The sequence below is a fragment of the Embiotoca jacksoni genome, unplaced genomic scaffold (assembly GCF_022577435.1).
Source record: "Embiotoca jacksoni isolate LCO1_2020_lvr unplaced genomic scaffold, fEmbJac1.0.p SCAF_1, whole genome shotgun sequence".
Taxonomy (NCBI): Eukaryota; Metazoa; Chordata; class Actinopteri; family Embiotocidae; genus Embiotoca; species Embiotoca jacksoni.
Genome location: NW_027185229.1, coordinates 21,893,035 through 21,910,484, shown reverse-complemented (window position 1 = coordinate 21,910,484; position 17,450 = coordinate 21,893,035). Strand labels below are relative to the sequence as shown.

The 17,450-nt window shown below is 39.4% G+C and overlaps 1 protein-coding gene across 1 annotated transcript in view; it reads left to right on the top strand.

Annotated features, from left to right (window-relative positions):
* Positions 1 to 17,450, top strand: part of necab3 (N-terminal EF-hand calcium binding protein 3) — a 35,519-nt gene that overhangs the window by 6,457 nt on the left and 11,612 nt on the right. The window contains exons 3-7 of the mRNA XM_069147658.1: positions 6,724 to 6,832; positions 8,562 to 8,587; positions 10,094 to 10,191; positions 13,555 to 13,691; positions 16,237 to 16,358. Coding sequence (XP_069003759.1) covers positions 6,724 to 6,832; positions 8,562 to 8,587; positions 10,094 to 10,191; positions 13,555 to 13,691; positions 16,237 to 16,358 — 492 coding nt within the window. The remainder of the gene's footprint in view (positions 1 to 6,723; positions 6,833 to 8,561; positions 8,588 to 10,093; positions 10,192 to 13,554; positions 13,692 to 16,236; positions 16,359 to 17,450) is intronic.

The following is a 17,450-nucleotide window of genomic DNA, read 5'->3' as shown; positions in this document are numbered from 1 at the left end:
AATGATCCTGTAAGATGGCTGTTACTGCACTGTGTAAGGGCCTCAAGGGGACCTCACGGTTGTAAGTTGTGTCAATCAAACCGAACAAAGGCACTACAGGGGTTTGTTCTAGTTTGCATTTATCTCTGTGATATTAAATGCATTCTGGTATTGTCATAAAATGTACCTACTGTTCTACCCACTTTTCCTCCCGCTGTCTCAGCAAATCGAGTCATTCTTTTAACTGCAGCAGTGAAGAAGTCGCAGGAAATGAGACTGAACTGGAGCTGTAGGTTATGCAGTATTAAAAGCAAATCTCAAAAAAGCTTTTTGTAAAATCAGGTGGTATTTTCTTTTGTTTGTGGTTGAGTTGCATCTAAGCTGGTATTGTTTAGCTGAGAGAAGAAATCCTTTGTCCTTAAGTGCTGCTATAATGGTACAAAATTATTCCATGTTGGTCTGATTACATCTGGCGGAACAACCGAAAGCAGATTCTTCTTCTGGTGCAAGTGGAGCTGAAGCTTTCACATTAAATGTAACAAGTAAAGAAGAGAATGAGTGAAAATGTGACACAAACTGGCTCAGACACATTTATTTTGATGTCCTGGTTTACTGTATTGGTCCTACAGACATATGAGACAATACAGTGTGGATAATTTTAGGACAGACACGAGGCTGATAGGCCAGCATTTATAATATTTAGGGGCCAAACTGACCATGAGAACAACCTCTTACTATAACGATAACTGTCCTCCTTTCCTCCTCTGTTGTTGTGGCTTAGAATGCCCTTCCCAAACAGATATTTATTTCTCTCTGACCGCAGATGAAATAAGGTGCCAAAACAAATCAAGAAGAAGTGAACATCAATGCGTTTACAGGGTCTGTAATCAGCCTGCTGCCAAACAACAATTACTTCTCAGCAGCTCTTCACAATGCCTATGACGAGTCCTAGACGTGATGAATTGTTCTGTTGCTTCCAGCCAAACGCGTTCACCGTTAACATTTTTATTATAACAACAAGCTTGGCTGCGATAACTGCCTCAACTGAACCAGTTGTGGAGAAACGGGGGGAAGGACTATTAACCTGAAAGGAAAACAGAAGGAAAACCCACTGTCCTATATCCACAGCTCGTTATCTTTCCGTGACAATTCCACTGGGATTGCACCAAATATCTATAATGAAGAAACAAAGATGACAGTTTCACAATGTGTTGAATAATAAAAATGTATTATATCAAAAGATGTTTGTAGTTGACATTGATAATATGGGCATCCATTTTACGGTACATAATGTAACATCTCATTTGCTCCTTTCACTGACTTACTGGATGAAATAAGATGCATTAAGAGGTAGTTTGAGTAATATGACAAAATAATATCAATTCAGGGACCATGTAGGCCCTTAAGTTGAAATAACTGTCAAAGATAAGAGCTGACTATAAAAACGTTTTTTTTTTTAGATATGGTCCAATTCCGATTAAATTATGTTTCACACAAGTTTCTTACTGCAAGCATATCCTGCTTTTAATGACTAAAACGGCACCCATGTGCATCCTGCGGATAATAAACCCTTGGATATCCCCAAACCTGCCACAATTTAATTGCTCCAAAATGGTCACACATCAGCAATCTTATTTAATTTTTTTTATATGTAATCTAACATTTTAGGTACAAAAAATATATTAAAAAATAATATCACGCATAACCTTCTACTGAAAATGTTATTCTTACTTTCCCAGATACTCAAAATGTACCATATAGACATAGAGCAAATGTTCCAGATAGGTGAAGATGTCATTTCCTCTTTCTCTCCTCAGCTTTTAATCAACCTTCTTCTGTCCGTACGTTTCAGCTTCAAACCATTAGTGAAGTGGAGAATCCCAAAGCATGTGATGTAAAAGCAGCGTACAGGCTTAAATTAGGATATGGAAAATAAGACGCAGGTTTCAGAGTACCTCACAGAGGGCCTGGTGGGACCCATCTTTAGTAGAGCATTGATACTAAGAATAACAGAATCGGTAATGGTTTGGGTGTGGGGTAGTGCATAAGACTTTACCATGAAGAAACAAGACTCTCTTCGTAACACTAGTTGCTGTTGAAGCTGTGATGCATTCGTTGGGAATTTATAAACCACTTAGGAGAGTCTGCAATGGGACTAACCTTTGGAGAGCTATGAGTGCGGCCTACTTTGTGCCCTACTTTACAGGACTTCCTCACTTTCTGATTTGGTTCTTGTTTACTCTGACTGTGGACACTTTGTTTAGAGTAATCAGACTTCTTTAGCTGTAACGGAGAAAAGGTCACACATGAGCTGTCTCTTTCTCGTTATTAGAAACGTTTGTTAGAAACAGCACCCTTCACAAGCCTCACACTTTCTTTGGAAACATTTTTCTCACCTTTAAATTCTCAAGTGATTCCTCTGGCTCGGTATTAAAGAGCAATTTATGCATATTGCTTTTGCCTCAACCCACAGTGTGATTTAGAAATATGCTCTTTTTCTGCCATAATGGAATTTACTGCATGACAATGTGCTGTATGGAGACTTAAACTGTTTTCAGTTCATTTTAAAAAAGGAGCATATTACACATTTAACTGTGTAATATTCTCTGCCACATCCTTTGTCAACATACTGTCAGTTTATTGTTTTCAAATGAAACAGCTGTGCTGACAAAATTGCTTCAGTGATAAATGTATAGTCTTGGTGTAACCCCTTGTAATACCCATAATTCTTATTATGGCACCAAGGTGAAGTAACTCTGACGTCTTGTTTTTGTCTCTGATCTTTGAAATCATTAGACATTAAAAAACAAAACAAAAACAAAAAAAAACAGTATTGTTTCGATGTAGCTTTTTTGTCATAATCCATTACTTCGCCAGCAGAATTTTTTTTATTTTGAAATTATCATTATTATATGAATAAAAAGTAAAAGGGTTTCACATCTAATTTAAATATGTTGAAGGTTTGTTACAGTGATAGTGCATGTTTCCTTTAAAATCAAGTCAAAAATATTTGCTTATTCAGAGAATGATTCATTTGCAGATGTGATTTGAGATATTCATCATAAAACTTGTTTTGTTTACTCAGGATAATCATCGAATTTGCTGCTGTAAAATTACATTACCTTTACATTATCTGGAAACATGATGGTAATAATGCCTCAGAAATCATCTTCATAATACCAGCCAGCACGTGTAAGACACGAGTGGTTTTGGATTGGGTGATCTACTCAGAGAACGTATAGCAGCTATATGTCATTGGACCTTGCATTGATTTATTAATTTAAAGTGATCAGCTGGCATTTGGGTTGTGAATCTCTTTAGTATGTGGACATGGTACTGTAGCTGCTTTAATTGGACTGTAAGAGGATGGTAGGAGCCTATGACAATTAATGACTGTCTTGTACACCCATTTTTGTAATATTCTGATTAAGGGCTAAAATTGTATTTCACAATGCAAAACAAATACTGATTTAACGGCAGTTTCCTTGGCATGTATTGTTTTTAAAAAAAATGTGCATCACACTGTTTGATCTCAAATTGAAGGAGACATATAAACATTGTTACAAATAAGTACAATGTAGCAATACATTTCAGAGAAATACAGTTTCAGATTCAACAGTATGTCAATTCCCAGACATCTGCAAGCTCTAGAGGGGGGGGGAGTATAGGCACTATTGTAGAATTTGACCAACAGCAGGTTTCTGTCAGAAAATACCAAAATGATCATGACCCCAGCACAAATGTATTCCAGCTCTTTAAACGTATCTCGGGCCTTTCTACGTACTTATCAAGTGACCTCACATGGGGTCGTGACCCTAAAGTTAAAAAAAAAATAAAAACTCCACAAGTCAGTGCAAAGCAGTACAACCAGTATAAACCCTGTGACAAATAATACAGCTGAATAACACATCATAAATGATAAGCATCAATTCAGAATAACGCCTGACTGAACAAGAACGTCCCATTTGGCAAATAAGTGTTGCATCAATTCCTCCATCCACAGTTGTTCTTTGCATCCCTCAAATTATCAGCAGAGATGTGTGTGATGGAAGTGAAGAGGCATAAATTGCAGCTCAGAGGGAGACCATGAGGTATGCTTCTTAACATAACAAACATATAATCTCCCCACCTGACTGCCGATCTTTCCACTGATAATGCCATGTTTTGATGCCATCTGTCATCATCTTCGCTTGAGATTTATTGTATTTCATTTACTGCTGCTGATATGGCTCTAATCCAAACATAAAGATCTGCATTTTCAGAAGTCGTATGTCTTCTAAAACAGCAGCACTGTGCCACGGGCCAACTTGAAGTCCTTAAAAGAATCACTAAACTTTCTACTAATAGAAGAAGTCAAACACACGGAGGTCAGGGCTTGTGTGTTTGTTGCAGTCATCCTCTTTTATGATGAGGACATTTGACCCAGAAGTGTCATAATGACTGGAGGAGCCTGCCAGCTGTCATCATAAGTCCATCAAATTGAGGAGTGTCACGTCTGAGCATTACTGCTGTCCGTCTGGCTCTTCAAATATAGAAATCCTTCCAAAGACAACACTGTGAGGCGGGCGGGAATAAGACATGTGGAGGGATATTTATTCTCTTACTCCACAAACTGAGTACAGATGGCAGCAGAATAAGTCAACTTTGGAACATGAACTAAGCACAAAGGGGACAAAATATATAACTGAAGTTGGTGAGTAATGCATGAATGCATGCTACTGAAATTGCTCCATACAAAATCTTGATGAAAGAGAGATGGCCTTAACATTCAGAATAACATGTTCTTTCTTTTAAACCAAGGACAGATCAGTCTGTGCTCAAACTTGCAAATCATTTTTTAAAGCACAACCCAACAGTGAAGAATAGTGCATGACTGTGTCAATCCAAGTGATTCTCTTTTTACCGTTCTGCGGACTCATTTGCAATGCTAGATTTCTAACTTTATGTATATTTATAATTGTATACAAGATTAACAGCTGATTTATAGCCCTGAAGTATAAAAACGACAGCTTTCTTTCTTTCGCAATCTCATTTCAAACTCTTGCAGTTGATTGCTATAGTGGTACAGATCTTTGTACCTCTGACATGGAACAAAGAGGCAAAAAGCCAATTTAGGAACAGGGTGTTTTTTTTATATATATATCACAAAAACTGTGAAGTCTTGTTATTCGTTTGGTTTTGCTCTTTAAGTGGAGGAGAAAAAGGCATGCAGAGAAAAGATACGAGGTCCGTCTGAAAAAAAAACAAGCGAGGGCAAAGCGGCGAGGGCAACGTATCATATCGACCAGCACATTACGCATTCTGGTCAGTGGTAATGATGAGCAGTGTCACAGAGGAGCAGATGGTTTCCATGCTTGCCCTTGAGTTTTCAGCTTTGCAGAGTCAGCCAACTAGAAGTCCACGGCATATTAAACCTTCTCATTTGTCTCTTGTTTCTGTGTAGACGGGGGGTGGAAAAGCCAACGGTCGCCCTGCACTCGGAGGTTTTAAAACCAGAGCCAGGTTATAAATGAGTAGTGAGAGTTTCCGTATGCATGCAGTAACGACATGCCTGGATTGCTTTGGTTTGTCTCTAGCTGCCTGACTCGATGACAAAACCAGTCTTGTTTGCCCGATTCAACAACTTCACAGTCACACTCATTCGTGTGTACGCCCGGCCCGGCTGTCCTTATCACTTATTATTTTCGTTCTGTTCTTCAGTGACATTGACTAATTAAGTCCCCAAATCCTTCCAGTGTACTTAAGATTTGAAGAGTGTCTGTTGCAGCTCAGAAAACGTCTCTGTAGATATCAGTCTAACTGTTCTTCTTGACTCTTTAATGAGGATTAAAAGATCTTGCAGTTTCTCTCTGGCAGCCTAACTGCTGACTGATTTGTGCTAGCAGACAGATTGATAGTGGGCTCACGAAGGAGCACTTCTTTGCGGATGACAACCGAGCTATTTATCTTCTGCTATTGATTTTTCTTTGCATTGTCTGTCAAGCTGTGCTCACAGTTAACTAGTTGGAGCAGCAGGAGAAAAGTCCAATCTGCTGACAAGCTGCAGTTCCTTTCATTGTATACTTTGTGGAAAACTTCTGCAAAGTTTTGCAGCATTACGATTTGATCTATAAAGACTTTCAGAGTCTTTCATTGTTGTGTAGCACACATACAATGTATACATTAGTGTTGTCTTAAAATGTGATGCTAAAATCTATGCTCAGACAATTTGTCAATTAAATGATTAGTTTCAAGATTTTTTTTTATTTTTTTTGTATCAGAAAACAATGTGTAACATTCAGGCTCCATCTTTTTAAATGTGTCCCGTTTCTGTATGTTTTATATTATTGTAAATTAACATTTCAGAGACTAAACTAGCCATCAATTAATGAGGAAAATCAGCAGGGAAATTTATAGCTTTTTGCATCCCTGCTACATTACGGTTTTGATTTTGCAGAACCGCTGCAGAATAGATGGAAAAACAAGGTAACAAAGATGTAGATTGAAGCGAGATGGTCCTCATAAGCTTGTACAATGAGTGTGCTGTAGAGAGTTCAAGAGTAGAGGACTCTTGATTCAATAGATTCAGATTACAATGGATTACCAGTGTATTAATAGTTGAAGTACATAAATGGTAGCCATCAATATTCTGAATACACACGGACCCTCTGGGATCCACAGAGCCTTGAAATGTTACGATCTTAGAATTGTTTACACTATTGTGTCTTTGCAGTAACGGCGAACTAATCTTCCTCGGTGTTTCAGATGATGGCAAGTTGTCGTTTGAAGAGTTCAATGCTTACTTTGCTGATGGGATCCTGACTACTGAGGAGCTGCAGGAGCTTTTCTACTCCATAGATGGTCGACAGAACAAGTGAGATTGTTTTTATTTTATTTATTTTACTTAAAATAGTGTTTGATTTCAATCTGTAAGAAATGTCTGAGGTTTAGGTTTTATATTTCAACAAGCGCTGTATTAAAATGCTTCACAACAGTGTTCAACTGTTGTGTTACTGCAAGTCATTGGTTACAGTCGGAGGGAGGGAAATCAGCCCTGCAACCGAACTCGAGCGGACTGAATGAATGTTCACCTCCTTCTTTTGAACATACAATACTGTGGACTACACCAGCCACTTCAAAACCTGCTTCTCTTTTAAATGCAATCAAGGAAATCAGCTCCAGAGTAGCCACTCTATTCACAACTCCAAAGTAAACATTCAGCTTGCTGCCGCCAGAGAGGAAAAGACTATTTCTCCCCTGTTGTGGTACATGTAAATGTTTTAAGTTTCATCTTTTGTCGAAAGCCTGTTTCCTTTATTGTCTTTGGCAGATAATTGATCAGTATGCAACTTTTTCCCCTCCACACCTTTGAAATTGTGCCAACACTGGGGGGCTAAACAAGGTTTTCTAACTTGGCTGTCAAACTGTTTGTATGAGCTCAGGTAATATGATAAATACACTGTGATTGGTGAATCACTCAAAAGCATAAACAAACCCAACACACAGAGACGCATTGAAATTGACTTTAAACACGGTTTTTCTTTTTTGCAACTAACTAATTGGAGTGAATACAGTGTTTGGCTGCAGTAACTAATCGGCATTCAGTTTTTGTTGTGATGCCAGTTCTTCCATCACTGTGATAACTTGCTTTTGGAGCTAGAAGAGGACTTTCTGTGATGTGACACAATAGCCCTGAGACCTCTCGATCCACTCTCCAAGCTTTGAGGCAGCTGGCATGAATTGAAGTCTGATTAAAGGGCTTTCTTGTTCTGAATCACGCTGCTGTTAATTATATGGTAATGGAAAAAAAACCTTTTCCAGATCCCTGCACAGGTTTTTGGTGATGATGCTTGAAGTTACATAGCGCCGAGAATATTCTCTCTTAACGGAAAAGAAAAGGACAAAAATGATCGCTTTGGTCATTATGATGGAAGCTTGCAATAGAGATGTGAGGGGACTTATTGTCGCCATCAAAATGCAAATGTGCAACAGTGTCTGACAAAAAGAGATGGGTTTGTTGTTAGTCAAAGATGCTGTGTGAGCTTTCTACTGACACAAGCCATTAACCAGCTTCGCTTGTGGTTTGCAACAGACAGTGAAAATGACCTGTAAAAAGCCATTAAAGCTACAGGGGAACTTTTCATATATGGTACAGCCTTTATCAAACAGTGACAACTATTCAGCCTCCGACACAATCATTTCTGCCACAGGGGGTAAACAAAGAAGTATTGATTTTAATGTTTTTACAGCAGTGAATTAAGTCAAAATAGAAAAGGGACTGCCACAACTGCATTAACGCCCATTTTCTGACAAGAAATGTTTTTGATGAATGACAAAGTGCAGGACAACATTTTCTAAGCAGAACAAATGTTATTTTATCTTTCAGCTAACAACAACAACAGGTTGTACTGTTAGTGAACTACGTGGTTTTAACACTAAAGTCAAACGTGTGTGTGTGAGTCCTTTTTGTCCCAATGCTTTAATTTTCAGTTAGAAGCCACAAAATCTCTCAAGCAGAATTGAAGAGCAGCACGACTTTGAATTTGCCTAATTAACTTCGTAATACTTTCCCCATTTATCTCCTTTTATGCTTTACCCTGCAGCAATCTGGACACTGACAAGCTATCAGGTTGGTGGCTGTCTGATTTAATGTGTCACTCTCTTCTGTTCCTGTAAAACTCCTGTCTTGACATCAGTGCTTTAGTTATCTTGTCTGTGGATCCCTATTTTTAGGTGATTAGTTCATGGACAACTTTGTTCAAAATGTCTGAAAGTTTACTTATTCTAAAGATTAGCACCACTATGTAATCTGCCTCTAACGAATTCACAACGAGCAAACGGTTAGGTTAGCATAGTATGAAGACGGAAAACAGTCTTTATTTTTTTTTCTCAATTAAAACAAACAAAACAAACAAATAATCTTGATCAATATATCAGGATAATGGGATTTGGAGGTGGTGGCAGGCAGATTTTGTTAGTTTTTGATAGCGCCAGGCAGCTGTTTCCTTATTTCCACTCTGTGCTATGTTAGAAAGCTGCTGGTGGTATTTCGATATTTACAGGCTTGGAAGTGGTATCAATAATCTCATCTTTTCATCCCAGGAGAGCGAATAAACTGATTTTTCAAAAGTTTGACATTTTGGTAAATCTGAAATCCTCTCTATTCTTTAGATTTTGGTCGATTTGAATCTGTGTATACGAAGGCAAAAATCAGACTCTGATCTATTGACCCATTTTTTATATCAACTTGAAAAGGCATGCATGTCAGATGGCCTGAATAAAGTGAAGAAATAGGGAGCGGTAAATACCAGTTGTACCCAGAATAAAACTTCTGCATAATTTATTGAATGGGAATGGCATCCTTCCCATCTGACGTCAAGCGAAGTTGACTGTTTTCCACAACAGAATGCTTCTTTTATCTCAGATTTAGTTCACTGAACACTTAGCCGTCATAGTGCTTTGCTCTTGTGGTGTAAAATTCAGTAAGATAACTTAATTGGATCTAAGTGAGAGGAATGTAAAGGGCGCCGCTGTTCCATTAACCTTGGATCACGTTGTTGACGGTGTTATATATCGAGTGCACTCTTCGGTTTGAGTAAAATTAAATTTTTAATTAAGAAGTAAAAACCAAATATGGTTGTCGTACTATAAATGGTTTGGAGAACTTTCCCCACACATTTACTGTGGTTCATTCAGAAACTTATATACGTGGATTTCTCAGTTTTTTTAATACATTTGTGACATACAGATTGTCAGTGTTTCTTAACAACAGTTGGCTACATACGATGTGAAATGAATTTCCCCAGTTTCTGTCATCAACAGTACACAGGAGTGAATGAGCTCTATTGATAAAACATTTTAGGTGATGAAAATGATTTAAACAACTCAAGCGTTACCGACGCATACAATATAAACATCAAATTCTTCCATGTTGAGTTGTAAATCAAACAAAACAGATATTTTTACTCGTATGGAAGATATTCTCCCTTCTCTTGTCATTGTCTTCTATTAATTGGAATCTGCCATGGCAACATACGGTCTATGAACTTGTGTCTAACTTTATAGATGAGAAATCAACTTTTGATTGTTCTGACATCGCAATGAAGCTGACAGTTTGTTTCTTATTTTCTGTTAGATTATTTTTCTCAGCACCTCGGCGAGTATCTAAATGTCCTTTCATCTCTGGAGAGCCTGAATATTGCCATTTTAAAGGCAATGGATAAAACTAAAGAGGTAAGATTTCAGCAGAATTCATGCTGACTTTTATGTCAATGTTGTAAACCATTTGGCTTTATGGGAATTTATCTTAATTCAGTCTTCTATGGTACTAAAACTTGTATTGCGTGAGAACGAGTAGATGTCGCACACACTCACATACACACAAAGTTAGGATTTAGTTCCAGAAATGTCCTCAGTTTAGTTTAGTGCGGATCCCTGGCCGTTAGAGGAAGCTTGCACAGATGGTGCGCTGCACCAAGTCTCCCAAAAGTGATGAGTTAACAAAAGAGGAAGAGAAAAGACAGCCCAGGCCAGAGCGGGACATGGAAGCAGCTGTGGAGTTTCACCCAAAAGCATCTCAACCTGAACATAAACACAATACAGCAGGGTTGTCTTAATATCATTATTTTACCCAAAAGTAGGCTTCTATACTATATATTTAGAAGTGTCACAAATGTCATCCAATCACAAATACCTGTGATGTCAGTTTACTGCCTTTATACGAGATATATATCTTTATTTGTAACTGAACAACAGGTGAATTATAATCCTGAATGAACACAGTTGAATAGATGATGCCGTTTGAAAGTAATGACTTTTCATCCTTCTTTCAATGCAATCATAATGTAATCTTTTCTTTATAATGATGTTCAATATTCTGTAGCCCGTCTACTATCCAAATCAGTAGATAGGGCACCGAGTTATTTACTTAATTTAATTGTGTCCGGATAAGTCTTGGGTCAATAAAGAAACCTGGTACCTCACAGATATAACTGAACAGACCGATATCACAATGTAGCTACTGAATGCCTATACTAACCCTTTAACCTTTAAAAAATAATGAACACACCCAGAAACCGTTTTATAATTAAATACAATAGTTCCCACTTTAATTTAAGACAAAAAATAAATCAAATAAAAAAAATAAGGAAAAAAAAAATAAGGAAATAACTTTCCTTTAAACCAAATAACTTGCTCCCCACACACTTTTCACTTTGACCGTGACATACACATACAAATGCACACCAGTACCAGTGCACAGGCGGCACCTTGTCCTGGAGTAATGCAGTCCAGCAGACAGTTACCGGTCCACAGGCCTCAGTCCAGGAGCAGGATGATGTAGGATGATGCAGGGGGAGGGGGGAGGTTCACTGGACGGGGTGGTTATCCAGCGTTGCCAGAGGAACTGTGCGCAATCCCCGGGTAGCTCAGAGCGCTATCTGGTGGTCCTCTCTCGGTTCACCGTGACAAAACAGTCCAGACGGAAGCCGCTGAGTGGAGCTGGGTCAGCTGGCAGCAGGCTACGGTCCGTCCACGCCGCTAATTAGACCACTCGCTGAATTAACGAGCAGAATGCAGGTCACAGCGATATCAAACTTGGTGTGGACGTTTACTGCTACTTCTCAAACACGCAGTCCTGCAGATTATCTCGCTGATAATTCAAGATTTAAGGAAACGTGATACTTTTCCTGACCACTTTGCTCATTAACCTCCTCCCTCTCTGCGTGTCCACACGCGTCGGCGCAACCATGTGACCTTATACGACCTCTCTCGACCGAAATCACTCAATCGAATGAACTGCTTCTATCAAAAGAGGAACACATAAAATACATCACTGCACTTTTAACATTCTTATCCATGAACTTTACATTCCATCACACACAAATGAAATATGTAGTTTGACCATACTTTTTAACGAACTGTATTTATTGATTTATTAAATCAAACTATTTATTAACCCTTGATTTATGCATGTTTTTACCCGGGCTACACTTAATCATGCATTAAGACACCGGGTTTTTTTTTTATGTCCTAAATTAGCATGTCTAATGTTAAATGCAAATGTCAGTGATATATGGGTCAACATGATCAAGATGCCCTCTGCCCCTCTGGGAAACATCTTCAGATCACTGTTCCTCCCCTGCAGCTCAGCTCCTCTGGTCCTCTCTGCGGCTGCAACTGCTGCATCTGCTGCTGCAAATAGACAAAGATGCTAATTAGTATTTAGGCCAGTGACTGCCAGTCAGTCTGCCCACCTCCCTGCAGAAGGTCCAGTGGCCCTTAATTATATTTGGTTCACAGAATATTTACATTATCAGTCCACCTCTGACTTCAGTTGTGGGCTACATATTTCCATTATTAACACATAAGCTTGATTTAATTTTTTTTTTGTAAGTATCTTGACATTGTGGGTCGCACACTTATTCGCTTTCTTGCTGAGAGATGACAAGATTGGTTGAAAACGTACATGTCAGTGAGGTTGATATAAAGAAAATGAGGGCCGCAACCCTCATGGCCTGGCGGCATTCAGGTCAGCCAGGCTAGCTGATTCCTAACTTAACCTTCTCCCAATGTTAACGATCTCATTGGTTTAATGTCTTCCATTTGAGATATAACAAGTTCTTTAGTAAGCTTAGTTGGTGGGTTTCCTCACTTACAGTTCGAAGCTAGTTCGTTTCCACTGCAGTCTTTTTGCTCAGCTAAATTAGCCTTACCCACTGATATGAGTAGGTATCAGTCTTCTGATCTAACTCTTGTCAAGATTTACTAACATTTACTGAAATGGTTCTTACTAAGAAAAAAGAGCATCTGTCAATACTGGTCTGCAGCATGAGATATTCATCGGAAAATACCTTCATGTTGGAGAGACGTACTGCTCTGCAGTCTGACAGTCTATGAATTTGAATCAGTTAGCCACTGCATGAAACTGTTCTCCTATATTTTGCTGCGGGACTTTTTAAGGGTGACAAGCTCAAATCCCTGATTTGAGTTGTAATAGAACAGAAAACAGCAATGCTTGTCAAATGAGAAGAGAAAAGGAGAGGTGTTTTGAATCATTATGCATGCTGTCTTAATTAGATCACCATACTATTCTCTTCAGGCTCTTCTTTAAAGCTGTCAAAGTGTGGAAAATCCATAGAGGATTGTCCAATCACTACTTTGCAGCAGTGATCTGTCACTTCTCTGGACTGCTAATCCCATGACGCATTTTCAGTAGAGGCTACTTGTCATCATACGTTTTGACAAGGAGTTCTGCATTGCTCATTAGAATATTGCGCTAATGCGACTCCTTAGAGAGTGTGTAATCGCATTCGTGTTTAGGGACTCGAGCTGCAATTATTGCTCCCATTTAAGTTATTCCACCTTGGAATTTAGACACGCAGTACTGAATAATGCATGTGATGAGTTCAGATAATTAATTAGCTCTTTTAATTGCAGCTGTCACACATTTCACAAGTGCCTGTAGTTGTTTTGAAGAGGTTATCACATCTCTCCTCCCATCCCTGTGTGCTCTGTCTTGTCTCTGAGCTGCTTTATTGTTGCTTCTGTTTGGGTAATTTGTGCTTCAACCTCTCGCTCTGTGTGTGTCTCTCTCAGGAGTACCAAGGTTCCAGCGTGTTGGGCCAGTTTGTCACCAGGTTCATGCTAAGAGAGACATCCAGTCAGCTGCTGTCTCTACAGAGGTCCCTGCAGTGTGCCATGGAGGCTGTGGAGGAGCAGAGCAGCCCTGCCCCGTCAGTATATTACTCGGTCTATTTGGTTGATTGGGTCTAAAGATTACAACACATTGTATGTTATTGTCTCAAACAATGCCCAAGCAATGCGGCGCTGGCTGACAGGAGTTCTGATTGGTTGGCTGGTCTGTTTACATTCAGTGTCAAAGCACAAAGTAGTGTTGCAAATATAGTGCAGCGTCTCCAAAAAACAATCAAACAATTTTAACTGTCATTATCTTCTGCCTCAACCACCTGTGTTATCTCTACACTAAGTGTTTTTGTTGGTGCTTTGTCTTGAAATACACCTCAATAATGAGTAAGAATCTTCATTTATCATTAACCAAAACTAATTTTATTTTATCGTAAGGACAGAATAAGCATAAGCAAGTTCATGTGTTGTTCTAAAAAAAAGTAATACGAAACTTTTGTGTGTACTGGTTAATATTCCATCATTTTCTTATTTTAGATCTGTATCTTAAATTAGACAAGGCTTCTTGAGCAATAGGGTACATCTCATATGCAGGTGTGACCACGTTGGGTGCTACAGGCATGAGCCCTTGTTACACTCCATACAGTAAGGAAATGATAGATTTAATGGATTTCACTACAAAAGCAGTTCCATGCACGACCTTTATGCTACTAAAATGAAAACGTTGTTAGTGAAGTCAGTGCTTGTTAAAGCAGTAAGGAAAATCAACTAATCCGTGCTACTTCTGATGTTATTTTTTCTTTGCCTTTTGAGCACAAAGCTTTGAATTTCACTGCAGCCTCACAGCAGGTCAAACAGTTTCCTCACTAATAGGCAGACTGCTTGAAATTCAGAATTTCTGTCAAAAACTTTAAAGAACTTCATGAACTGTAAATGGAGCTCAGGGAAGAAAAACAGATCATAGTTGATGTCACCAATTTGGGATTTGTTGAACCAGAGGATGAGTCAACTGATGTACCACAAGCAAGGAGTTCATCAAAGATCTCAGCACATTTCCTGCATTTCTTGGATGCATACATTTTTAATTCAAAAGATGTTAACAGTAGGTAATCAGCATTTAATCAGTAGCACAGGTCAACATTATGACAAATGACTTTCTCACGCCTTTACAAAATCACAGCCAAAAGATGTTTTCTGCATTTTTCATGGTGGAAGAATTTTTTGCAACTGTGGTTGTGTGATGCGTTGCACTGCAGGGCTCAGCAGAGCTCTCCTCTCCCCCCTCTGGGCCCCTCACTGGTATTATTGGAAATAATAGAGCGATTATAGCCAAGGTGAATTATTGAGAGGGGACTGGGGGAGGGAGAGGGGGCGGAGAAGCAGAAAGGATGATAAGGGTGGCAATGACATACAGTGCAAGATATTCAGAGAAATAGAAAGCAAAGATGAATATCAGAAGTAAATGCGTAACAGAATGGTGCAGAGAAATGAGATGTGTTGAAAAAAAACGAGAGAGGAAGCATACAAAGGGACATGATGAGCTGCTTTTTGGCCGCAAATGACTCCCTTAAGATGGGTCAAACAGGTATAGATTTTGTGAAGACAGAGTGAGTGTGTGTGTGTGTGTGTGTTTTGGGAGTGGCAAAATTAGAGACGTATTGAGTTCAGCAACAGACAGCGTGATTCTCTCTCCTTCGCTCCATTGCGGTGGATTTATGGCTGTTGCGGTGGCCTTTGGGCTCCAGGCTGTTCTCAGCATGAGAACCTCCTAGCAATGCGCTCCCCCTGCGCTGTCAGCATGATGCTGCACACACACACACGCACACGCGCGCGCGCACACACCCACACACACACACACACACACACACGCACACACACACACACACACACAACAGCATGCACGCACAGAAACACAACAAAAGGAGTGAGAGACTGTCACACACTAACAAGACCAAACAAATGTGCAAAGGCATTTAAGGACGCAGAGAGTCTCACGCACACGCAAATAAAATCCAAAGTACTCACACACATGTAGACACATTTGTTGCAAGCGTGTGTCTCAAGTGTGACGCTCTCATAACCACACACAGAGCTTGACATCCTGCCCTTGACACTCTGAATTTAGCACAGGACTCCCTTTTCCATCTACCGCAGCGCTCTGTGTGTGTGTGTGTGTGTGTGTGCGCGTGCGAGAGAGAGTGTGAGTGAGTGTCTGTCCTCCTTAAATCCCCGCCGTGGGGTAATAAGCGCTGGTGTGTGCCCGGCCCCCCCTCGCTAAGTGTTTTCACCTCTAATCTTGACACTTGCTCTTCATCTCTGGTTCTTGTGCACAACTGACCACACTCTGTCTCTTGCATCGCACATTAACCTATCTCAGTTTCTGTTTGAAATCAATTATTGATGCGTCCCACTTCGCCTCTCGTCCTTTCTGTCCGTTTGCTCTTGCGCCTCTTTTCATAAATCTTCTCTCTTTCTGCCTTGGTTTCATTCTATATCATCTTCTTATTCCCCCATCTGTCTGCTATATCTTCTTTCTGTTGTTTTTTTCTTGTTTTTTTTATCCACACTCCTCTGACAGTTGCTGTCTTTGTCTGTGATGTTTATCTCCCTGGGTGTCCACTGCTGTCATGGCAGGAGAGAGGTTAAGGCACCAGAGCTGACAGCGGTACAGAGAAATGGCAGGCGTTGTGGTCGCAGGGTCCATAATAACCTGTGCATGTCGCCATCTGATCCCTGCTCTGGCATCCTGACCACAGGTAGGAGAAATAGAAAAACTAAAATGACAAAGAAGGAAGCTGGCATTTTTTTTTTTTAATTGTCCATCAACTTATACTCCTAGTTGAAACTTTTTTGTTTGTAGATTACAGTCGTGCGGTATATTAAGCAGGTTCACACACAGCTCTGTATAACGGCAACACATGTAGTGCACCCATCAATCGACAGGATTATACCACGTTTCATTTTTTTTGCCTCACCTATGCGTTATAAGAATACGCATGTGTGACCAGTCCTGTCACATGACCAGAAAGAGGTCATGTGACACAATACGAAGGACTTTCTCCCGGGAGACTTCTGTTCAAGTTTGTGAGAAAGCAAAAGCCAAAGTGGATTTCTTTTAAGGAACGTAAGTAAATTACTCATATAATGTAATGTGACTTAACATATGCAAAATACATTAAGTAAAATATGCAACATTTACTTAATTTGGCCCAAACCGTGACCTTTTATCAATCTTTTCAGTCAAATTCAAACCAAATTACAGCAGACTATCAATCAACATTTCAAGCATTGTGATCATTATTGGTTGTACATTATCTTCAAACTACGTTGAATATCAATAATGAGATGTCCCTCCCACTGAGATAAATTGTGTTCATTGGTGTACATGAACGACTCCTACTGCTACCATCACTATTGTACGTAATTAGAGCAGGCAGTAAAATTTCCCTGAAGACTTTTTTCACCTACAATGATCATGAACAGTTTATAGAAATGATTACTTTGTATTGAGCCTCATTTCTGTCCTCTTTACTGGTATTGACTGAACATCCAATCATAAGTCCGCAATGAATGAATGAGCTACGACTCTCAAAAAACTTTGAAGAGGACCTGTTATGTTTATCCATATTTCCTGTGTTGAAAATTCGCTTTACACTGGGCCAACTTCTCAAATAATTTGATCAAAACAAGCACTGGATGCTGCCCCTCTAAAGGTTTTAGAAGTTGGACAATCGGAAGAAAGGGGGCTTTAAAGAGAGAGTATTCAAAAAGAAACAAGAGCTAAAATGGCTTGTTTCAGTTTTGTGATGAACTGGCCCTCTATGCAATGAGGATTTTTTTTATTTTAG